The following is a 23,459-nucleotide window of genomic DNA, read 5'->3' as shown; positions in this document are numbered from 1 at the left end:
CGGGTTTCTGATTTTAGGGTTAGGGTTTCAGTAGAATTAGGGTTTCGGGCAGAATTAGGGTTTCTGATTTTAGGGTTAGGATTTCAGCAGAATTAGGTTTCGACACGTCAGCAATTTGTTACATCTCCCCTTCTTGAAAGAGAGTAATCGTCCGCGATTACAGCATATCTGCAAAACAACTCAAGTTAGCTCAAAAATTTCCGAGGGTCATTCCAAGGGACAATCAGTTTGCTCTTTTCATTAAGGAGTTAGCTTCTCCTTTCTGCTCTTTTGATCAAGGAGTTAGCTTCTCCTTTCGGCTCTTTTGATCAAGGAGTTAGCTTCTCCTTTCGTCCAGATCGGAACTCTTGATATTCCGGCATAGTAAAATTAGCCATCACACCCAGACCGTACTGATCTTGCACGGGTGTCTTGATGCATTAAAATTACATACCTAGGCAATCTCATCCAATTAGGAATATTTAGTGGTTGGCACATCACAATGCAACACAAATGCTTACATATGCATGTTACAAGACATAGAAACATAAAGTCGCCGATGCACACTCCTCCCACATAACCTAACAAGGTCCGGGCCGGGAGATATTCAACGACTCCCTCATCACTTCTCCTGCATAACCTAAAAAGGTCCGGGCCGGGAGATATAGAGGCCTTTTACAACCAAACGCCCCCAAACCGCAGCCTGCGTCGTTTGGAGGTGCTGAGAGTAACCACAGCTCAGACTTCTTAATACTCCTCCCGCATAACCATCCAGGTCCGAGCCGGGAGTCACAACAACAATTATTTTACAAGCATACAACCAAACGCTCCCCAGGCATCGGCCTGCGTCGTTCGGAGGTTTTCAAACATACAACGAAACGCTCCCCAGACATAGGCCTGCGTTGTTCCGAGGTTCAAACAATACCAAAACAGTATTTCTCACTTCTCCACCCGGGAGTAAAATCACCGATCATTGAAACCAGTATCAAACCAGAGTCAAACAATTCAAATCGACACCAAAACAGGTTCAAAACAGATAGTATCCATTTCAAACAAATTCCAAACAGGATCACCAAACAAGTTCTCAAACAGATTTCAAACTTAAAAAGCAATCTCGACATTAGTCGAGCTCGAAAAGTCAACTAACTTTCCATCCTTAAACCTGCACCAAAATTAGGGTTAGGTTCATTCCATAAGGTCGTAGCCGAGCACAGCATGGTCCATCAGCTCTTGGACAGACAGTGTTTCTTTGGCGGTGATGGTAGTCCCAAGATAGCAATCGCACTAAACCTCCAAGGTCATCTGCTCGTGACATCTACTGAGAGATGTCGAGAAATTTCAAGATATAATCTGCTAGGGTTTCCATGGCAAGCATTTCAGGATACCCCACTCTGCCAGAAGTTGCACTCCGAAGGAAGATGTCACAAACCATATAACTTCGGGCAAAAATTTTCTTGAAAGCTTGCCAAGTCCTTGGAAGTGTGCGGCTTGGTAGCTATAGACATCAACATCTGCATGGCACTGCTTCTGAGAAAAATAGTGACTCGAAAAAAATCTGGGATCCTTCTTTTGCAAGTGATCTTAATGGCTTATGCCTTGTAAGACATGAGCGGTGAAGATGGGAGCGCGCCCGATGCGCGATGAAGTAAGGGTGGGAGTGGCCAATAAGTCCGTCAAATAAATTTCCATCAATAGCTCTGTCTGCTCTTTTGTAGGACCGCTATGCTTTCAGAAAAGCACACGCCTGATGCTCTGATACCACTGTCACAAGGCGGGAACCACGTGCCAATAGAAAAGAACAGACTGAACAACTTTAAGCACTTCACATAACAATTGAATTGAGAGAGAGAGAGAGAGAGAGAGACGACATGCGACACAGAGTGGCGAAATTCCACCCAAGAGAGTATTGGGTCCAAACCTTGGCGCCCCTTTCGGTATTTCTTTATATTGCATCATCAACGTACAAGCCGGTACCCAGACTCTGCACCTTCTCCAGGAAGCATGCCAGAGAATGAGCCCTAACCGCATATTTAAAGGCCCTTGGGCTAAAAAGCAATTACAGTGAAAAGCCTTCAAAACTCAAAAGCTCCTGGTCCAAAAAGCAATGCCAGAAGCTGCCAGCTTTTCGTAAATCGCGCTGGTGTCCATGCAGCAGGCAACGTGTCAGCCCGCCACGTCAGGAAATCAAGGTTAGGATTAGGGTTAGGGTTTTTGATTTTAGGGTTAGGGTTCTCGGCAAAATTAGGGTTTCTGATTTTAGGGTTAGGGTTTTGGTCAGAATTAGGGTTTCTGATTTTAGGGTTAGGGTTTCAGCAGAATTAGGGTTTCGACACGTCAGCAGTTTGTTACAGTACCCCTAGTCCACATTATGCTATATGATGATGACATTGTATTGATTTCAGAGTCACGAGAGGGTCAACAGAGCCATTTGAAAGCCTTGGATGAGTTTTGTACAGACAAGGGACTGACAATGAACCTTGGGAAGACCAAGGTCATGATCTTCCACACCTCCAGATCAGTCCGACGAGCAGCCACATTTACAGCAGCAGGAGGACCAGCGAAGGTGGCTACCTCCTACGTCTACCTAGGAGTCACATTCACTAGCACACAAGGACCCTTCTCCATGGCACAGGCCGCCACTGACACTCACCCAAGGATATGCAACATTGGCCGTGCTAGAGCAAAGATGCCATCACGCACACCTTCAGGAACCCCGCATGAAGGGATGGCTATTTGACACATTGGTCACTCCAGCCCTGATGTATGCAGCAGCAGTGTGGGCACCCAGATTGACAGATAGCCAAGTGGGCACGGATTGAGAGACCACAAGTCTATATGATTTCTCGCATGTTTTGAGGCAAGCACACAGTGCCACAAGACATCATCAGGGCAGAGCCCCCCCCCCCCCCCAGTAGTGGAGGCACTTTTTTAGACGATCTGCTTTATCCAAAGAGTGAGAGAGCTCCTGACCGACAAACTCACACGGCAAGCATTTAAGTCAGCTATACACATAGCAGAGTCTGGGTATGACAGAGCATGGTACACACATGTTAGAGCATGGTTCGGAGCACATCATTCTCCTGGGAGACTTTAATGCCAGGACGGCCAACTCCCAAACGGTATTCTATGATACCTCAGAGGAGATACTCAGAGAAGTGGATATTTCGGAGATGGGGCTTGACAGACACTCAACAGATAGGGAGCATACAGAGTATGGGAGATATCTCATGGAGATGACGGCTATGCATGGTTTGGCCATACTTAATGGAATAGAGATTTTTCCTTCTTCTGGGGGATTTACATGCTTTCCGCATAGACATGGGGCTAGTAGAGTGGATTATGTCATGACTTCACCGAGCTTCATTTCTAGTATTCAGGATCTAGACCTGTTGGAATAGCAGTGGACCATGCTCTTTTGACTTTTTCAGTCTCCTTCCAGTACAGTGCTTCTCAGACACCACAAAGGATTGCACACACACGATATGCTTTTACACCAGAGACCGACTCGGTGTATGTAGAGGAGATTTACAGACGGATGTGCGCAGCCAAGCCAGTTTATACTGTGGAGGAGATTACTACTCTATTGACTGAGATCTTGCATGGGGCAGCAACAGAGGCATACCCACATACTCGACCAAATCAGAGAAGACGTTCTGGGAGCATACCTCAAAATAGTTGGTATGATGATGAGTGCAGAGAGATGAGAGCTCAGATTCAGCGCGAGCTCGTACTTGGGGTGATCACATATAAACAGTCTCGGATTGCTCTTTGGCGTCTAGTACGACGGAAGAAGCGGGCCTTTTTAGCCCAGTTGGAACGTGATTTGTATCAAAGCTTTTTGAGTCGAGATTCAGGGGAGGCGTGGCATTTCTTCCATGAGCACTCCCCCCCTCCAGTGATTACTTCTCCCGAAATTTGGGGTCAGTATGCAGCATCATTATATACAATACCGGGGCAACCGCCTCTACCAGACCCCCCAGAGCCATGCCCAGACACCAGTACCTTCTTTACCACTGAGATGGTGAAGAAGGCCATTGACAGGATGAAGACTAGGAGAGCATATGATCATGATGGTTTGGTGGCAGAGCACTTGATACATGCTAGAGATTTATTGTCAGAGGTTCTTGCGCGGTTGTTTAACCGGGTCATGTGTGAGGGACTGCCCAGGTCTTGGAGTTTATCTACTATTGTACCTCTCTTTAAAGCAGGGGATCCCAAGGTACCAGGGAATTACCGTACTATTATGGTAGGGCACACATTAGCACGGTTGTATGCGTCCATCATGGGAGCAGCAACTGGTAAATGGGCAGAAAATGAGGGCATACGAGCAGCAGGACAGGCTGGATTCAGGAGGGGTTTCTCCACCTTGGACCATATTCTTACACTCAGAGCCATTATTGAGGAGGGTAGGGCACATGGGAGACGGATGTATTGTTGCTTTGTGGATTTCCGCAAAGCATTCGACACAGTACCGAGAGCCAGATTGATGTGCAGGTTACAGGAGTTGAGAGTGCCCACAGAGATCATTTGGGGGATCATGGCTTTATACGGCTCAGTGATTGGCCACGTACGCACTCCTGAGGGGATTTCTAACATTGTGCATTCCACTATTGGTGTGAAGCAGGAGTGTCCTCTCTCCCCTACACTATTTGGTATGTATGTAGATGAGGTTTCTGACTACATTGACAGAGAAGGCGACAGAGGTGCTCAGCTAGCAGGGACATGGATCCCTTTGTTACTATATGCTGATGATATTGTGTTGATATCAGAGTCACCAGAGGGCATGCAGAGACAGTTGGATGCATTACACAGCTTTGCGGAGGATAGTAGATTGTCTGTGAACCTTGGTAAAACCAAGGTTATGGTGTTTAACACTACTCCGCAGTGGGTCAGGAGATCGGCACCTACACTCGTATATGGTCAGGACACTGTGGAACACACAGATGCATATACATATCTTGGGGTGGTATTCTCGGGACCAAGGTTTGCTCTGAGGAGAGCAGCAGAGACTAGACTGTCTAGAGCATATGCAGCACTGGGAGGGCTAGAGAGGATGTGTTCGCAGGTTCAGTTTCAGGAACCACGAACAAAGCTATGGCTTTTTGATACTTTGGTTACTTCAGCTATGCTTTATGGGGTACAGGTGTGGGGACCATCTGTGGATCATGACAGGTGGAGGAACATGGAGAGGCCCTTGGTATCTATGATCTCTCGGATGATTAGAGCCAAGTCCTCCGTACCACATGCGATTATTCGAGCGGAGCTAGCAGTCCCTCCTATAGAGATTGAGGCTATTACCAGATCAGTGTCCTTTTTGCACAGCCTATGGGATACACGTGGAGGCAGATACGCTAGATTGGCTCTGGAGTCTTCTAGACAGTTAGTGACGCAGGGAGACACATCATGTTGGTATGCGCAGATGACCTCTTGGTTTCAAAGGCATGGTTTCAGCCTAGATAGACTGCCTCCTTTTCAGTATTCCCTGGATGCACCTTCACTACCGGTCACACGGACGGAGATCACTAGACTTATTCGTCGGGATCTTATACAGTTGGACACCAGGAGGACATGGGTAGAGCCAGTGCAGGAGTTGGGCACGAAGATGGCTTTCTACAAGGAGAATCTTCTCCAACTCTCGGGAGATGGGTTTGTGATTCGTCCAAGCTACATGGACACTCATCTGTCTCATAGTTTGCGATGCGCTATAGGTCAGATCCGCACATCCTCGCACCATTTGGAGATTGAGACGGGCAGATTCAGAGGGATACCACTGGAGAGCAGGATATGTAAATTATGCGGTACAGAGCCAGAGACAGAGTTACATTACATATGCCACTGCACTGTGTATTATGAGATACGAAGGCGCTTCCATTGCTTATTCAGGGAGGGCTTTGGACCCCTAGATAGAGTCATGAAGTATGAGGATCAGAGATGCCTTGGCTTATATCTACAGCGGCATAGGGATAGTCTGTTGAGGAAACATGGGACACGACAGTCACAGAGACCGATCACAGATTTCTTTGGATCGGGAAAGCCAGGAGAGCAGCCACCAGCGCAGAGTTGTGCCCGCGTGCATACCAGAGGCACCCTCATTGACAGGGCGATTGAGCTTGGGAGATCGAGGCGACCACAACCAAGACACAGGAGCACACTCCATCGACGGAGACTTCAGCAGAGGATCAGGGACATCCTAGCACAACATCCGGAGTGTCATTGAGAACTTACTCTACACTTCATTTTCACTGTCACTACTCACTTCTCATTTTTATTTTTTGCATTCAATACCTTTGTACTTTTGTATTCAGACATTGTACTAGTTTCACCACTTTGTATCAGCTGGTCTCATAGGTCATTTTGGCCTTTTGAAGACGTTAATATATCATATCATATCATCTCTCTCTCTCTCTCTCTCTCTCTCTCTCATGCTCCTCTGCTCCTCCTCTGCAGCCCAGACATGTCAGCAACTAGTCAAACAATATCTGCGAGTGGTCAGAGGGATGCAATAATTAGTGTGAACTTTGCCCTCGCCACAGAAAACCAGCCCTAAAATCCATCATAGGAAACCCCGCCAACAAGGACCACATAAAAAGGGAAGGAGGCAGAGTGAAAGGGCATAAAAGTGATGATAAGAGGGTCAATCCCTACCATGCGGAGACAAGCAATCAGTCATACTAGAACATTAAAAGTCCTCCCACAGAGAACCAAGTGGTTATCGCAAGTCACAAATCCAAAGCATTCTTGAAATCAAACTAAGAAATTCAAAAACTGGAAAATGGGGAGAAATGGAGCATTATCACTGCCCATGACATCCGGCGGTCAATTTTCTTCTCTTTGTGGGTCTTACCGATAGAAACAAAACTCTTGTGCACGCGCACGTGCCTGTTTGAAAGGAATACTACTTTAAATCACGAAACAGTCACAGTAATCTCACCTTCAGAGCATCCTCATCATCTATCTTGTTGTTAGAAATATCAAGTGACTGAAGACTCTTACAGTCCTGCAGTTCCAATTCCAGAAAATAAAAACACCGCAAAAAAATGCAAGTTGAAAGAATGTCTTCAAAGAAAGAAAAGCTAGCAACAATGAAACCAAGCACCTACAAGCAGATGAGAGACGTCATCTTCTGTGCGTATGTAGTTGCCAGAAATGTTTAATTGTCTAAGCATTGAACATCCTGCTAAGCCTTTGATTTGTCTGATCTATAGAAACAAAGTTGATGACATGTAGAATGTAATCGATTTTATATATTCCTCTATGACAAAAATTTGTATTTAAAATCCTTCCTTCCTAATGTCACAAGAAACTAAATGCACACATCAAAGGATAAAAGGAAAAAAGAAATAGACAAAAGACATTGAAACCGACAACAAATGATAACCTGATTATCCGCCAAGTTAACCGTATCTAAGCATTTAAGGTTGTCAAGTCCTTTTATGTCCTCGATCACATTCTGCATAATCCAAAAAAGTTTGTTCCCTTGCACAAGTGCTTAAAAGTCCATACGCAAGTCCCAAAATCAGTCATGAAGAGTGAGTTTAAATGAGAAGTTTAAGCAGGCCATTGCTACCTGATTTAGATACAAGCAAGCAAGGTTCACACAATCTTCTAAACCCTCAATATTCGAAATTGCTACAACCAAGAAGAAACATCACTTAGCACTGCTAAATTTGCCAAACAAAATGCACCTTTTTTACCCTTACTAGATGAACAGCATACTTTGAAAAGTTGACAATCAGAGGACCCTCGCGATTTAACTGCCAATCTTTCACTAGTGAATGGAAAGCTAAGATTAGAAATATGAAAGCGTTCTAGGTACTGGACAAATCAGTTGAAGAAGACATTCAATATTTTGAGAGAGAGAGAGAGAGAGAGAGCAGGAGCAGCAGCCAGAGAGAGAGTAGATAGTGCAGTAGTTGGGCCGCCAATCAAAGGGCGAATCTTTGAACTAGGGTGCAGTTGACTTATAAATTTTTGGATTTTAAAACAAAAAAGCTAACCCAAAGCCTAGTGCCTAAAAAATTGAGGGCAAGTCCAGTAGAAGATTAGATTGTAACGGGACGGCCACCACGTGTTAACTCAAAAGAACGGACTGAGACAGACCGCTTATCATTTCAAACTACTGAGCAGGAAGAAAGAGACTTCACATGCAACACGGAGTGGCGTAGTTCCACCCCCAGAGTGCACTGGCCCCAAACTATGGCGCCCATTTCGGTATTTCTTTATATTACTTCAATGAGGTACAACACTTGCGGTCTGCTATGCATCTCCTGCATGTAAAATGCCAGAGAGAGAGCCCACAACACGTATTTAAAGGCCCTTGACCATCCAAAAGCACTTTACATGAAAAGCAGTAGGTTCTAAAAGCACTTGGTCCAAAAGCTAAGCGTCGGAATCTGCCCAAAAGCTGCCAGGGTAATTTGCAGAAATCCGTACAGCTGTCACGTCAGCATGTCAGGACAAATCGCGGGCGTCCGTACAACAAGCCACGTCATCACTTCTTACGCATGTTGGAAGTGTGTGTGTGTGTGTGTGTGCACGCTTGATTTACTATAGGCCCCATCGACCGGGGTTCCATAAGTTGTTGGGGGTTAGGATTAAAATCCTAACCCATTTTAATAATTGGACGACTTGACAAGGATCTGTAAGTTTGTGAGGACGATTTCTAATTCTGCTAGGGTTTCCTCGGTCGAGATCTGCAAGTTGGCTAAAGTTAGGCACTCTTGTCAAACTATGAAGGCATCAAGGCAGTTACCACAAGGATTGTTTCAACCTTTACCAATTCCAAATGAATGCTGGAAAGCATTAGCATGGACTTCATTACAACGTTACCCAAATCTTCAAACGGCAATACTCAGATATTTGGTGATAGTGGATCGATTTTCCAAAATGGCACATTTTATACTTGCAAAACTACTGCTTCAGCACCAGATATTGCCTCGTTATTTGTGCAACATATATTTCTAATCCATGGATTGCCAAAATCAATTATTTCAGATTGAGATCCAAAGTTCACAGGACATTTTTGGACTTCCTTATTCATATCATTGGGAACAAATCTTTTATTCAATTCAACTTATCATCCACAGACTGATGGGCAAACTGAACGAGTGAATCAAATTTTGGAGGAAATGTTACGACATTACCTACAAACTCACCTTAGTTCTTAGGAAGAATAATTGTTATTGGTGGAGTTTGCTTATAATAATTCCTTTCATTCAGCAATTGGCATGACTCCCTTCCAAGCAGCCTTCGGACATACCCCATTAGTTCCTACAAACTTTGTGATACAACATAAGGTTGCGTTGGCAGATCAGTTGGTAAATAAGATGCAAGATATTCTTATTCAAATCAAGGACAAATTGGCACATGTCACAAACTAGTGACGTGGCATGGCCCGACACAACCCTAGAGTGGGGCAACAGAATAGGTGCACCATGACAGTCCCGGAATTTGTGCAGCCTGCTGGCGTGGCACTCCCGTACGGATCCCCGCGATTCCCGGCGGAAATTTCGGCTTGCTGACGTGGCAGATCTGCGTACGGAAATTCTGGCAGCTTTTAGGCCAGCTTTTGGTCTACGCAATGCTGGGGAGAGAAAGAGCTTTATTTTTTTTTTTAAAGCTCTGCTTTATTCAAGAGAAAAAGTGAGAGAGAGCTTTTGCTTTATTTCAAAAAGGCTTTTGATTTACTAGCTTTTGGGGCTCTGCTTTTAGCATCCCTTGTAAATCTATTTAATAGTGGCCTAGGCTCTACTTCTCAGAGCATCTGGACGCAGAGTCTGAGAGTGAGTCCCAACTACTCGCTTGTACTTTGATGGGGCGAAAGGGGCGCCAGTCTTTGGGGCCAAAATCTCTAGGCACGAAACTCCGCCGGGCCAGTGTCGAATCAATTGTGAACTAAGAACTGTTATTTTCTTGTGGTGTCGCGGTAGATTCTAGACTTGGAGTGTCCAAGTCTGTAACAGTGATATCAGAGCACGGCCGATTTCTCTTCTACCAGGAAATCCGATCCTTTTTACGCGGCACTTATGGCTTCAGACAAAGATTGGTCGACTTCCTCTACATCCAGAAATGCAGGAAGAGATCACCAACGAAGATTCACGCGAGGAGTACAGTCCGCCTCGGCCTACTCAAGCGAAGATCGAAGAGATGGAGCGTCAACAATTGATCGGCGATGCAACAAAGATGATGCTAAAATATGCGAAGGACCCGAAATTTGCAAATTTATGAGCCAGACCTCCTTCGACGAGGTGTATGCATAGTGGCAGCAGACCACTGAACCACCCCCAACCCAGTACTCAAGAAACCTCCTACCCCAAGGATGTTTACTGAGCAGGAATTAGAAGAGGTGGTTGATGCACGGATTTCTCAGCTTTTTGACGCACAGAACAAAGCAGAAACGCACGACAAAAAGTAGAAGAAAGGAACTGACTTCCCAGGTTATTTGAGTCGTCAATCTACTTTTGCCTCGGCCATAAAGCAAAAGAAGCGTGTGCGGTTTGAAGGATTACCTACTTCTTCTTCTTCTTCTTCTTCTTATAGTTCTTCTAGCTCTTCCGATTCGAGCGAAGAAGACAGACAAGGCAAAAAGCGAAGTAAAAAGCAAAAGGGCAAGAAAAAGGCAAAGAAGTCTAAATCACACCCAGTTTAGGACAGTTCTACTGAGGACTCGTCTTCAGATAATTTGGACTACGATGGCAGCAGATTTTATCCAAGGAAGAAGAATTTTTACAAAGCCGACCAGTATGACTTTCTGAAAGATAAAAACAAGAAAGTCCGAGAGTTCGAAGAAGGTGGACAATCAATTAAATTTGACACATTTTTTGGTTTTCGAGATGCTTCGAATGTCACGTGACACATCCAACCCTATGTGTACGTGGACAAGCTACTTCATGACAAGGGTTCGGTCAATCCAGTCAGTCTAGCCTAGGAAGTGTTCTGGCACTTTTGTGAGTCTGTACGCAGACCGTGCATGCCCAGGCACTTAGAGTAGATGCATATCCTCTGGTTGCACACAGCATGATCATCAGCATTACCATCAGGAGCATTTTCCAATGCACAGAACCTATTTTCCCTATTTTTGACATTTTTCACTTATTATTTTTAAGTGACTTTTGTTGGGAACTGGGTAGGGCAATTTTGCTAAGGTAATATATAAGCAAACCTAGCGCTAGGCTTATTTGGCAGAAGAGCAAGGAGAACACACGCACAAGTTGCAGCAGGTTGCTCCCTCTCTCTCTCTCAAGCAAGATCTCTAAAGAAACCTGGCGTTTTCCCCTAAAGGTCAACCAGCGTTTTCAGCACTCCATACCAGCGTTTTCAGCACTGCATACCAGCGTTTTCAACACTCAGCATCAGCGATTACAGCCCCCTGCAGATCAGCGTTCAAAGCAGCTTTTTCTTCAGCAGCAAACCAGCGATTAAAAGGGCAGCAGATCCAGCGTTTTTGAACAGCAGAAATTCAGCGAATAAAAGGCAGCAGATCCAGCATTCTCGAGACGGCAAGATCAGCGTTTTTCTAACAGCAGCATGTACAGCAGAAGATAGCAATTCAAGTCGCCGTCACCGTCGTCTCCACTCATTGCATCATAGCCTCTCAAGTTTGCATCAGAGTCTTGTACCGGATTGTGCAATCAATAGCATAGACCTCTCTCGCCATTGAGAGAGGGGCCCTTGGAGGAGGGTTTGACAACTTGTATGGTGTTGTATTCTTCTCTCTCTATCTCTCAGTCTCAGTACCTTCATTCACAGTGTTCATCCACTTTGTTTGTGTCCATTGCACTCTCTCACTAAAGGAACGGAAGGCTCTCCCTTCCGTAAGTAAAAGGAACCCTTGAGCACAGTTCGGAGCACTCATCTTGAGCAAAGTTCAACATTCACTTCCGTTGCACCTTACATCGGTATCAGAGCTTTGGCAGTGTTCTATATCACTCAAGGAAAGAACCACAAGAACCACATGATTTTTTTGCTTGTTGCGGTCGCACGTAACCCAAGACCTCTTGGGCGTGTCGATTCCTAATCGCGCTTTTGAAGAGTGACAGGTAACCCAAGAAAGAAGGGCTTGTCCAACCTCCCCTTGTGTGCCTCTTTTCACTCATTGAGAGCGGACCATGCACTTAGCGGCCGGCCAATCGACGTGAGGTGGGAAAAAGCAACCTTGCTGTGAGCACAAGGCCGCCAAGTGGTACGCCCGCGGAAAAGAGCAGAACTCGGGTGAAGAGTAGATCCTTCTCTAACACAGATTGCAAGCTAAAGAAGAACCTCAAGAACCTCAGAACCTCAAGAACTCAAGAACTCAAGAACCAAGACCCACAAGAACCAAGTTCCTCGTGAACTTAAGAACCCACGACTTCAGTATATGGTCATCACCCAAAGCGGAATGGATACTTCACATGGAGGTGATGGGCATGACAGTAGCGAAGAAGAATCTCACCACCAAGGAGGTTTTTCGGACCCTCGTCCTTCCCCATCTACGCCACGGATTGTACCAAATCCTATGGAGGCTTTGGTCAAGTCGATGATGGGCATGATGGCACAACAACAAGAAGCGAATCGTGTTGTGATAGCACAACAACAAGAAGTGAATCACGTTGTGATGGCACAACAAGAAGCGCAGCGCATCTCCTTGGAGCGTGAGCGCCAAGAATGACAGGCATCCTCAGAGGAACGGATGATTCGCGAGCGTGAACTGTAACAAACTGCTGGCGTGTCAAAACCCTGAAGAACGGAGTCAACTTGCAGATGCCGGCTGAGAGGCCTAAACATTAAGAGAACAAGTAACAGAAGAAGTCCTACCAACTTATGGGGACCCCGTCCGATGGGGCCCCAGTGACATAAAGCATTAAAATAAAGCAGGACCCACACACACACACACACACTAAAGGAAATTGCGTGGAACTGATGACGTGGCAGGTTTTTCCGAAAATTACGTTGATTGATGACGTGGTAGGCTGTACCGATTTCCGCGTTTTGCGCTGGCTGATGACGTGGCAGGCTGTACAGACCAGATGCTTTTGAGTTTGAAGGCTTTTTACTGTAAACTGCTTTTGGGGCCTAGGGCCTTTAAATATGAGGTTAGGGCTCATTCTCTGGCATGCTTCCTGGAGAAGGTGCAGAGTCTGGAGTACTGGCTTCTACTGTGTTGATGCAATATAAAGGCGCCAAAGTTTGGGGCCAATACTCTTTGGGGTGGAATTCCGCCACTCCCGTGTCGTCTCTCTCTCTCAGTTCTGTTCTTATTGAAGTGCTAAAAGTCTGATCTGTTCTTTTCTATTGGCACGTGGTGCCCGTCTTGTGATATGAACAATCGCGCTTGGCGGACAAGGAACGAAAAGAAAGAAAAGCAGAAAGAAAGGCAGCTTTGGAGCGTGAGCGCGATGATGCGCGCTTGGCGACCGAACAAAGACGAGTGGTCTTTGAGGCGGAGCGTGAGGTGCAGAGAGACCTACGCATGCAACAGTTGGTCCGATAGGTTCTCACCTCAAAACCTGAGCCCGCCAAAGATGTTGGTGGTTCATCAAGTGGCGCAAGCCGAGATTCAAACTCCAACAACCCCATCACCGAGAAGTTGACCTTTAATAAGTATGATGGTAAGATGGATGCTACTGTTATTCATTCTTGGTTGCATCAATTTGATGCTTATTTTGCGACAACTAAGAAGACAGGCAATAATAGCAAGGTTTTGACGGCAGCTATGTACCTTGCTGGTGATGCCATTAATTGGTATCACGCATGGCAAGAGGCACAGTTGGCCGCGCACCTAGAGGAAGCCGATGAAGACGCACCCCTTTCCTTCAATTGGGCCGACTTCCAAGACAAGCTCAACGCACGGTTTATGCCCCCACACTACCTAGCGCGGTTGAAAGAGGATTGACGCAATCTCAAGCAGAATGATATGCCAGTCATATCTTTTTTCTAACCATGTTTCGCAGCTCGGCACCCAATTAGGCAAATCGGATGATGAGCGCAAAGAGGCTTTCCTTTTTGGGTTGGACGAATATATCAAGTTTCATGTGGAAGTCTTCGACCCCGCGGATCTCAACAAGGTGGTAGCCAATGCTCTCTCCCAAAAGATAAAGCACAACAAGGGTAAGTCTAAGGAAAACAAGACTTCACAAAATACCTCTCAGAACCCTCAGAACGGTAAGAATGGTAACTCTTCTAGCCCATCTTCCTCTAATCCTTCGGAAAAGAACTCTCAAAATGAATCTAAGGGTAAAGCTAAAGCACCTGCAAAACCTAAGCTAACCCCGGATGAAAAAGCCGCACAAGGACTTGTAGGAGGATACATCACGGCTGAAGAACAAGTGATTTATGGTAAGGAAGGTAGATGTTATTAATGTCACATCAAGGGTCATTAAGAAGGCTTGTCCTAAGACAGCCCCACCTAAAGAACCTAAGACACCCACAGCAACCACAAGCACTTTAATGAACCAAACTGAATCTTCTCATGTCTCTGACACACACATTGATGAGTCTCTCATGAAGTGTTATGGTCATGTAAAGGGTCAGCGTTTTGTCATTGTTTAATCCAGCCAGTATGCATGATGTGATTAGTGCCTCTATTGTAGAGAGAGCCTGCCTAGAGGTAAATCCGACATCTCCTCTCGAAGCGTCTGGCTCCGCTCCTGGTATGGACTCTCTCATCACGCAAGAGTGCCTTTGATGTGTTGTTTACAGTTTAACAAGCTGCTTTCCGTAGAGAATATGTCGTGTCTCCTCTCTCAGGATGTGATATGCTTTTGGGCATTAGATGGTTTCGTGAGCATAACCCTCTCATTGATTGGGAGGACAACACTCTCATATTGAATGCCAAGAGTGACTCTCCCATGATCATTCGTGTTGTGGAAGGTCTGCATTCTTTGCCTCTCATTTCTCATGTGCAGGTAAAGCGTGAATTACGATGAGGAGCACAAGCGGCATTCATATATGTTGTTCCAGTTACCCAGAGCATTCAGGCTCCATACAGGTATTCAGCTTTGTTTACCAAGTTTAAGCATCTCTTTTTGCAGGATAATCTTCCAACCTGTCTCCCACTCGAGCGGCCGGAGGACCATCGCATCAAGCTTACGGAGGGGACACAGCCTGTCAGTAAGGCTCCCTACCGTTTGAACAAGACACGGGAGGAAGAATTAGAGCGGCAACTCACGGAGTTGGTGGCTAGAGGATTCATATGTCCTAGTGTAAGTCCTTTTGTTGCTCCTATTTTGTTTGTTCGCAAGAAGGATGGTTCGTCTTGTTTGTGTGTTGATTACAGGGCATTGAACAAGATAAACGTCAAGAACAAGTTTCCGATGCCTCGCATCGAGTATATCCTTGATACACTCAATGGGGCAAAGGTTTTCAGTAAGGTCGATCTCAAAAGTGGATACCATCAGGTAAGGGTATTCAAAGGCAACATCTTCAAGACCGCTTTTCGCACAGAGCGAGGGCACTAGGAGTATGTAGTTATGCCTTTTGGATTGACAGGTGCCGTGGATACAATTTAACCGTCTCATGGTAGGCCGTTTCGACGATATGGTTGGTGTATGTGTGTTCATTTTCCTTAATGATATTCTCATTTTTTCTGCATCGTGGGAGCAACATGAAAGGGATGTGGGAAGGGTATTGACCCGTTTGGATGAGTGTCAATTGTACATTGCAACTAAGAAATCTGAGTTTTTTCTCACTGAAGTTACTTATCTGGGTTATATCATTTTTGCAGGAGGAGTCAAGCTAGACCCCGCGAAGGTGGAACAGGTACGTAATTGGGATTTGCCCAAAACTGCATATGATGTGCGTTCTTTTCTTGGTTTATGTCAAGCATATAGTTCGCACATAGAGAATTTTGCACGCATTGCCGCACCTATGACTGATGTTTTGAAAGGGGTAAAGACTCGCCATTAGCGCGTAGACTTGCCCAAAGTAGCTATTGAGGCTTTCGTAGCTCTCAAGGTTCCGGTGACAGAGGCACCGTGTCTTATCCTTGCCTCTTGGGATGGATCCCTTTGAGGTATGGACGGATGTGAGCAATGTCGCCATAAGCGCTGTGCTTCAACAGCATGGTCGTCCAAAAGCTTTCCTTAGTCGGAAGCTCAATAGTGCAGAAAAGAACTATTCCCTGGTACCACAAGAACAACGCCGTGGTCGACTATAGGGCGAGAAAAGCGACTTTCACCACAAAGAAGAGCAGAACCATTGTACTTAATGTGAAACTTAAGGGCGAGTCTGTCCCTATTGTATCGGCTTTGGCCATTTCAAAATTAATGAAATCCAGTCTATTTGTTTACTCGATCTTCTTGAGAGAGATGAATGATGAGAATAGGACAAATATCTCTAAACTTGATTAAGAACGCCAAGATTTTCTCCACACTCATGCCGATTGCTTCTCAGAGGACTTGCCAGGCGAGTTACCACCCTCTCGTCCTGAGGATCATACCATTGATCTGATACCTAGAAATACACCACCGAACCGGCCACCTTACCGTGTGAGCCGAGTCCAAAAATACACTGTTTGGACACATTGTCTCAGCAGCAGGAGTGCAGATGGACCCGGCCAAGATAGAGATTATCCATGATTGGTCCGATTTGAAGAATGTCCATGAAGTTGGAAGCTTCTTGGACTTATGTTCTTACTACCGGCGGTTCATCAAAAAGTTTGCAGAGGTTGCTTACCCCTTTGCATATTTTTGACATAGAAAGGAGTCCTTTTCTTGTGGGGACCCACAGAGGTGACTGCCTTTTAGAAATTGTAACAGAATTTGACTATAGGACCAGTTTTGACTTTGCCGGATTTGCAGAAGTCGTTTGAAGTATATTGTGATACTTGTGGTCGTAGTCTGAATGCGGTCTTAATGCATGAAGGCCATGTCATTGCCTATGAGAGCCGATTGTTTTCAAAACCGGAATTGACAGTACTGATATGTGAGAAAGAGTTTTTGGCGGTTATCCATGCTCTTACTCAGTAGCGACATTACCTGCTTGGAGCCGATTTTACGGTTTTCACAGATGGTTAGAGTTTACGCTACTTCTTGTCACAGAAGCGGCTATCGGAAAAGCAGACGTGGTAGGCGAACATCTTATCACAGTTTCACTTCCAGATTGTCCATGTGCAAGGACAGAAGAATTTGGTGGCAGATGCTTTGTCTCAGAAGCCGTTGGTTCTGGCTATTTCCGCAATACATCATAGGAGCTTCAAGGATATGGTCGATCAGTATACCACAGATACAGATTTTGCATATATTTTTACACGGATACGGGATGGGGAGATAGTAGCGGGATATTCCATTCGGGATGGCTACTTGACGAGGAAAACCATGTTGTGCGTTACACAGCCGTTGAGGGAAAAGGTTATGACCAAATGCCACTGTCCACCTTTTACGGGTCATTGCGGCATTGCTACCACCTTGAAAGGGGTAGAGAGATACTTCTTTTGGCCGACACTCAAGAAGGATGTGGACGAGTTTTTGCGCAGTTGCTTGGTATGCCAGAAGGTCAAGTTTGACAGGCATAAAGCACAGGGATTGTTACAGCCTTTGCCCATACCCACCCGCCCCTAGGAAAGTATTGCAATGGATTTCATTTTTGATCTCCCGAGAACACAGAGTGGTCACGATGGTATCTGGACTGTTATTGACAGATTTAGCAAGCAGGCGCATTTCATTCCAGTAAAGAAAACAGTCAAGCCGGATCACTTGGCGAGACTATTTGTGGCCAAGATCTTCAGAATACATGGCATGCCTGAGACAATTGTCTCCGACAGGGACCCCAGATTTACGAGTTTGTTTTGGAAGGCAATTTGGGAGAACATTGGCACGCGGTTGCAGTTCTCATCATCTTTCCACATGCAGACTGACGGGCAATCCGAGATTGCCAATTCAATGGTTCTAGATTTATTGAAGTCTTACATCTCAGATCAGAAGACTAAAAGTATTTATCTTTGGTGGAATTTGCCTACAACAACACGGTACACTCGTCGACGGGAAGGCGCCATTTGAGATTATTGAGGTGCTACGAAGGTTCCACCCTTCCTAAGCACGAAAGATAAGATTTTATGAAGCCGATGAGTACACGCGCAACTTGGACAAGGCTTTTGCCAAGGTCCGCGAGGCTTTGCAAAAATCTCAAGAAAGACAGAAAAAGGCAGCAAATCGCCATCGATGCGATTTGAAATTGAAGGAGAACGATTGGGTGCTCTTACATTTTGAGAAGGCACGCCTGAGAAAGAAAAAGGGAAAGGAGAGGCTTTTTTTAAAGCTAAGTATGCGATACTACGGACCTTTCCAAATCTCCGAAAAGATAAATGATGTCTCCTTCCGACTAAAGCTGCCCGAAACTTGGAGGATTCACAATGCTTTTCATGTGAGTCTCCTGCGGCCTTTTAGAGGCGATGTGCCCAAAGATGGGGAGCCTGATCAGCAACCCGAAGTGGAAGAAAACGAGGAGATCCTTGTTCCAGAACACATATTGGCACATAAAGACAGAAAGATTAAGGGTAAAGTGATAAGGTGGTTCTTGGTTAAATTCAAGAACTATCCTGCATTGGATGAGAAGTGGATGGAGGAGGAGGATCTAGCAGATACTCCTCAGATTGTGAAACTTTACCTTGAAGCTTTTTGTTTACCATAGTCTATCCAATTGGAACCCCGAATTCAGCTTGGCCGGAAATCTAGTGCAGTGGGTATGCACAAGAGGGGAGTTACTCTGCTCCTTTGTCAACAGATGCCACGAATTTTGATACTAGAGTCACTGATGTCTCTTTGAGCTTCAGGGATACTGAGAGCTGACAGTATTCTGCTGTAATGACTTTATGAACTGGAATTCCCAAACATGATACTGACTTGTTCTTGACTTGTTTAAGTGCAGGAACTGATAGACGAAATCACCGTAGCATTTTGGTCTAAATGATCTCCATAGACATGGTTGCAATAGGGATTAGTCAATCAAGCATCTATGAGGTCCTGAGTGGATCTAGATGCGATTGCTAATTGCATTGCCGATAAATCATGGTCTGAGATCCAAATGAATGTTGAATGTGATTTGTCATGTGATGTCCTGTGATGTGACTGTCGAGTGGTACATGTGCTAGATGTGTGTTCCTAGTGCGCCAGTACTAACAGTTAGTGTCTGCTAAGACAGTTTATGGCTTCTGTTTATTTTGCAGGCGTAATCGAGGGCGATTACAATGCTTTCAAGAGGGGGGAATGTCACAAACTAGTGACATGGCATGGCCCGACACAACCCTAGAGTGGGGCAGCAGAATAGGTGCGCCATGACAATCCCGGAATTTGTGTAGCCTGCTGACGTGGCACTACTGTATGAATCCCCGCGCGATTTCCGGCGAAAATTCCGACCTACTGACGTGGCAGATCTGCGTAAGAAAATTCTGGCAGTTTTTAGGCCTGCTTTTGGTCTATGCAATGCAGGGGAGAGAAAGAGCTTTACTTTTTTTTAAAGCTCTGCTTTATTCAAGAGAAAGAGTGAGAGAGAGCTTTTCCTTTATTTCAAAAAGGCTTTTGATTTACTAGCTTTTGGGGCTCTGCTTTTAGCATCCCTTGTAAATCTATTTAATAGTGACCTAGGCTCTCACTTCTCAGAGCACCTGGACGCAGAGTCTGAGAGTGAGTCTGTCACAAGACGGGCACCACGTGCCAATAGAAAAGAACAGACTGAACTGACTTTTAGCATTTCAATAACAACTGAACTGAGAGAGAGAGAGACGACACGCGACACGGAGTGGCAAAATTCCACCCCAGAGAGTATTGGCCCCAAACCTTGGCGCCCCTTTCGGTATTTCTTTATATTGCATCAACACAGTACAAGTCGATACTCGAGACTCTGCACCTTCTCCAGGAAGCATGCCAGAGAATGAGCCCTAACCTCATATTTGAAGGCCCTTGGCCTAAAAAGCAGTTTACAGTAAAAAGCCTTCAAACTTAAAAGCATCTGGTCCAAAAGCAAAGCCAAAAAGCTGCCATCGTAAATCACGGAAATCCGTACAGCCTGCCACGTCATCAGCCAGCGCAAAACGCAGAAATCCGTACAGCCTGCAATGTCATCATGTCCGCGCAATTTTCGGAATTCTGCCACGTAATTAGTTTGTGTGTGTGGCTTTATTTTAATCCTTTGTCACTTGGAGCCCCATCGGACAGGGTCCCCATAAGTTGGTAGTACTTCTTCTTCTGTTACTTGTTCTTCTTAGGGTTTAGGCCCCTCGGCCAGCATCTTCAAGTTGGCTCCATTCTTTAGGGATTTGACATGTCAGTAGTTTGTTACATCTCCCCTTCTTGAAAGAGAGTAATCGTCCGCGATTACAGCATATCTGCAAAACAACTCAAGTTAGCTCAAAGTAAAAAAAACTGAGGGTCATTCTGAGAGACAATCCGAGGGACAATCAGTTTGCTCTTTTGTTAAGGAGTTAGCTTCTCCTTTCGGCTCTTTTGATCAAGGAGTTAGCTTCTACTTTCGTCCAGATCGGAACTCTTGATATTCCGGCGTAGTAAAATTAGCCATCACACCCAGATCGTACTGATCTTCCACGGGTGTCTTGATGCACTAAAATTACATACCCAGGCAATCTCATCCAATTAGGAATATTCAGTGGTTGCCATATCACAATGCAACACAAATGCTCACATATGCATGTTACAAGACATAGAAACATAAAGCCGCCGATGAACACTCCTCCCACATAACCTAACAAGGTCCGGGCCGGGAGATATTCAACGACTCCCTCATCACTCCTCCCGCATAACCTAAAAGGTTCGGGCCGCGAGATATAGAGGCCCTTTACAACCAAACGCCTCCGAGACCGCAGCCTGCGTCGTTTGGAGGTGCTGAGAGTAACCACTACTCAGACTTCTTAATACTCCTCCCGCATAACCATCCAGGTCCAGGCCGGGAGTCACAACAGCAATACTCCCCCCGTAAATAACCACAAGGGTCCGGGCCATGAGTAAAAACAACACTTTTTCAATCATTCAATACTCCCCCCGCAAATAACCACAAGGGTCCGGGCCATGAGTATAAACAAGCATTCTCAAACATCATTTCTCGCTACTCCACCCGGGAGTAAAATCACCAATCATTGAAACCAATATTAAAACCAAAGTCAAACATTTCAAATCGGCACCAAGACAGGTTCAAAACAGATACCATCCATTTCAAACAAATTCCAAACAAAATCACCAAACAAGTTCTCAAACAGATTTCAAACTTAAAAAAAACAATCTCGACATCAGTCCAGCTCAAAAAGTCGGCTGACTTTCCATCCTGAAACCTGCATCGAAAATTAGGGTTAGGTTCCTTCCATGAGGTCGTAGCCGAGCACAGCATGGTTCATCAGCTCTTGGACAAACAATGTTTCTTTGACGGCATGGTAGTCCCAAGATAGCAACCTATTGGACCTCCAAGGTCATCTGCTCGTGAAGAGACATCTACTGAGAGATGTCGAGAAATTTCAAGTTATAATCTGCTAGGGTTTCCATGGCAAGCATTTCAGGATACCCCACTGTGCCAGAAGTTGCACTACGAAGGAAGATGTCAGAAACCATATAACTTCGGGCAAATTTTTTCTTAAAAGCTTGCCAAGTACTTGGAGTATGCTGCTTGATAGTTGTAGACATCAACATCTGCATGGCACTGCTTCTGAGAAAAACAGTGACTTGAAACAAATCTGGATCCTTCTCTTTCAAGTGATCTTAATTGGCTTATGCCCTGTAAGACATAAGCGGTGAAGACGGGAGCGCGCCCGATGCGCGATGAAGTAAGGGTAGGAGTGACTAATAAGCCGGGTTGGAGGGCGAAGATACCTCAAAATAAAATTCCAATAGCTCTGTCTGCTCTTTTGTAGGACCGGTATGCTTTCAGAAAAGCACACGCTGATGCTCTGATACCGTTGTCACAAGACGGGCACCACGTGCCAATAGAAAAGAAAAGACTGAACACACTTTTAGCATTTCAATAACAATTGAACTAAGAGAGAGAGAGAGAGAGAGAGAGAGAGACGACACGCGACACGGAGTGGCGGAATTCCACCCCAGAGAGTATTGGCCCCAAACCTTGGCGCCCGTTTCGGTATTTCTTTATATTGCATCAACACAGTACAAGTCAGTACTCGAGACTCTGCACCTTCTCCAGGAAGCATGCCAGAGAATGAGCCCTAACCTCATATTTAAAGGCCCTTGGTCTAAAGAGCAGTTTACAGTAAAAAGCCTTCAAACTTAAAAGCATCTGGTCCAAAAGCAAAGCCAAAAAGCTGCCAGCGTAAATCACGAAAATCCGTACAGCCTGCAACGTCATCAACCAGTGCAAAACGCGAAAATCTGTACAGCCTGCCACATCATCATGTCAGCGTAATTTTCGGAATTTTGCCACGTCATCAATTTGTGTGTGTGTGAGTGCAGGTCCTGCTTTATTTTAATCCTTTGTCACTTGGAGCCCCACCGGACGGGGTCCCCATAAGTTGGTAGGACTTCTTCTTCTGTTACTTGTTCTTCTTAGGGTTTAGGCCCCTCGGCCAGCATCTCCAAGTAGGCTCCATTCTTTAGGGCTTTGACATGTCAGCAGTTTGTTACAGAGTCCCGACTACTCGCTTGTACTTTGAGTTGCAGATTAATACAAAAAGAAATACCGAAAGGGACGCCAGTCTTTGGGGCCAATATCTCTAGGCACGGAACTTCACCGGGCCAGTGTCAAATCAATTGTGAGTTGTGAATTGTTTTGAAGTATTTTCTTGTGGTGTCGCGGTAGATTCTTGAGTTGGAGTGTCCAAGTCTGTTATAGCACATGTTCGACAGACTTATCAAAAGCAAGCAAATAAACATCGTCGCCATACAGAGTTTCAAGAAGGAGACTTGGTGTTATTATATATTGCTTCGCATCGATATAAGACAATGAAGTCTGTCTTTCCGAAGTTACAACCCAAACAGTATGGTCCTTTCAAGATTTTGAAGAAGTATTCTACAGTCAGTCACAGACTTGAACTTCCACCAGCATGGGGAAAGATTCATCCAACATTTCATATTTCTTAGCTAAAGAAATATATTCCAGAAGATTCAATCATTCCAGATGTCTTAGTTTATGTTCCAGAAATTGAAGAACACTTGATTTTACTTAGTCAAGTGGATGGATCTTAAGGAGTCCGACTCTACTTGGCAAACGGACGAAGAAATGCAACAATACCCTAACCTCCTACAGGAAATTTTATGACAATCATTTAACTCACAGGGTTTTATTTTAAATGAGAGGGAATGTCACGATTGTGACGTATTCTTTGTCTTTATATTACCTTCTTCACTTGATTCTTTTGCAAATACTACGACGTACCACATCAGAGACCCCTGATCTCAAAAGGATGTGTCTCTTCGCCCAAGCGGACAATGACTAGAGCAAAATCTCGAAATGTTCCTGGCATAACGCTTGGGCTGCGAGCTGTTGCTGAATGGCAGCCCAAAGGGCGGCACCATCCACTTGTCCCTGTCTCCGATATAGTGAAATCAAAGCTC

General features: G+C 45.2%; 1 protein-coding gene across 2 annotated transcripts in view; it reads right to left on the bottom strand.

The window, feature by feature from the left end:
* Positions 1-23,459, bottom strand: part of LOC147424091 (leucine-rich repeat-containing protein ODA7-like) — a 35,503-nt gene that overhangs the window by 5,341 nt on the left and 6,703 nt on the right. Inside the window, exons 4-7 of one of the 2 annotated variants that reach the window (XM_086501188.1) lie at positions 7,547-7,608; positions 7,358-7,429; positions 7,080-7,178; positions 6,911-6,976 (exon numbers count right to left, since the gene is read on the bottom strand). In XM_086501188.1, coding sequence (XP_086357314.1) covers positions 6,911-6,976; positions 7,080-7,178; positions 7,358-7,429; positions 7,547-7,608 — 299 coding nt within the window. The remainder of the gene's footprint in view (positions 1-6,910; positions 6,977-7,079; positions 7,179-7,357; positions 7,430-7,546; positions 7,609-23,459) is intronic. The other variant, XM_086501191.1, reaches the window with a different exon arrangement.

The sequence above is a fragment of the Adiantum capillus-veneris genome, chromosome 26, assembly GCF_014529385.1.
Source record: "Adiantum capillus-veneris isolate H3 chromosome 26, ASM1452938v2, whole genome shotgun sequence".
Classification (NCBI taxonomy): domain Eukaryota; kingdom Viridiplantae; phylum Streptophyta; class Polypodiopsida; order Polypodiales; family Pteridaceae; genus Adiantum; species Adiantum capillus-veneris.
Note: the sequence above shows the minus strand (reverse complement) of the source record. Positions and strands in the feature narration are given on the sequence as shown.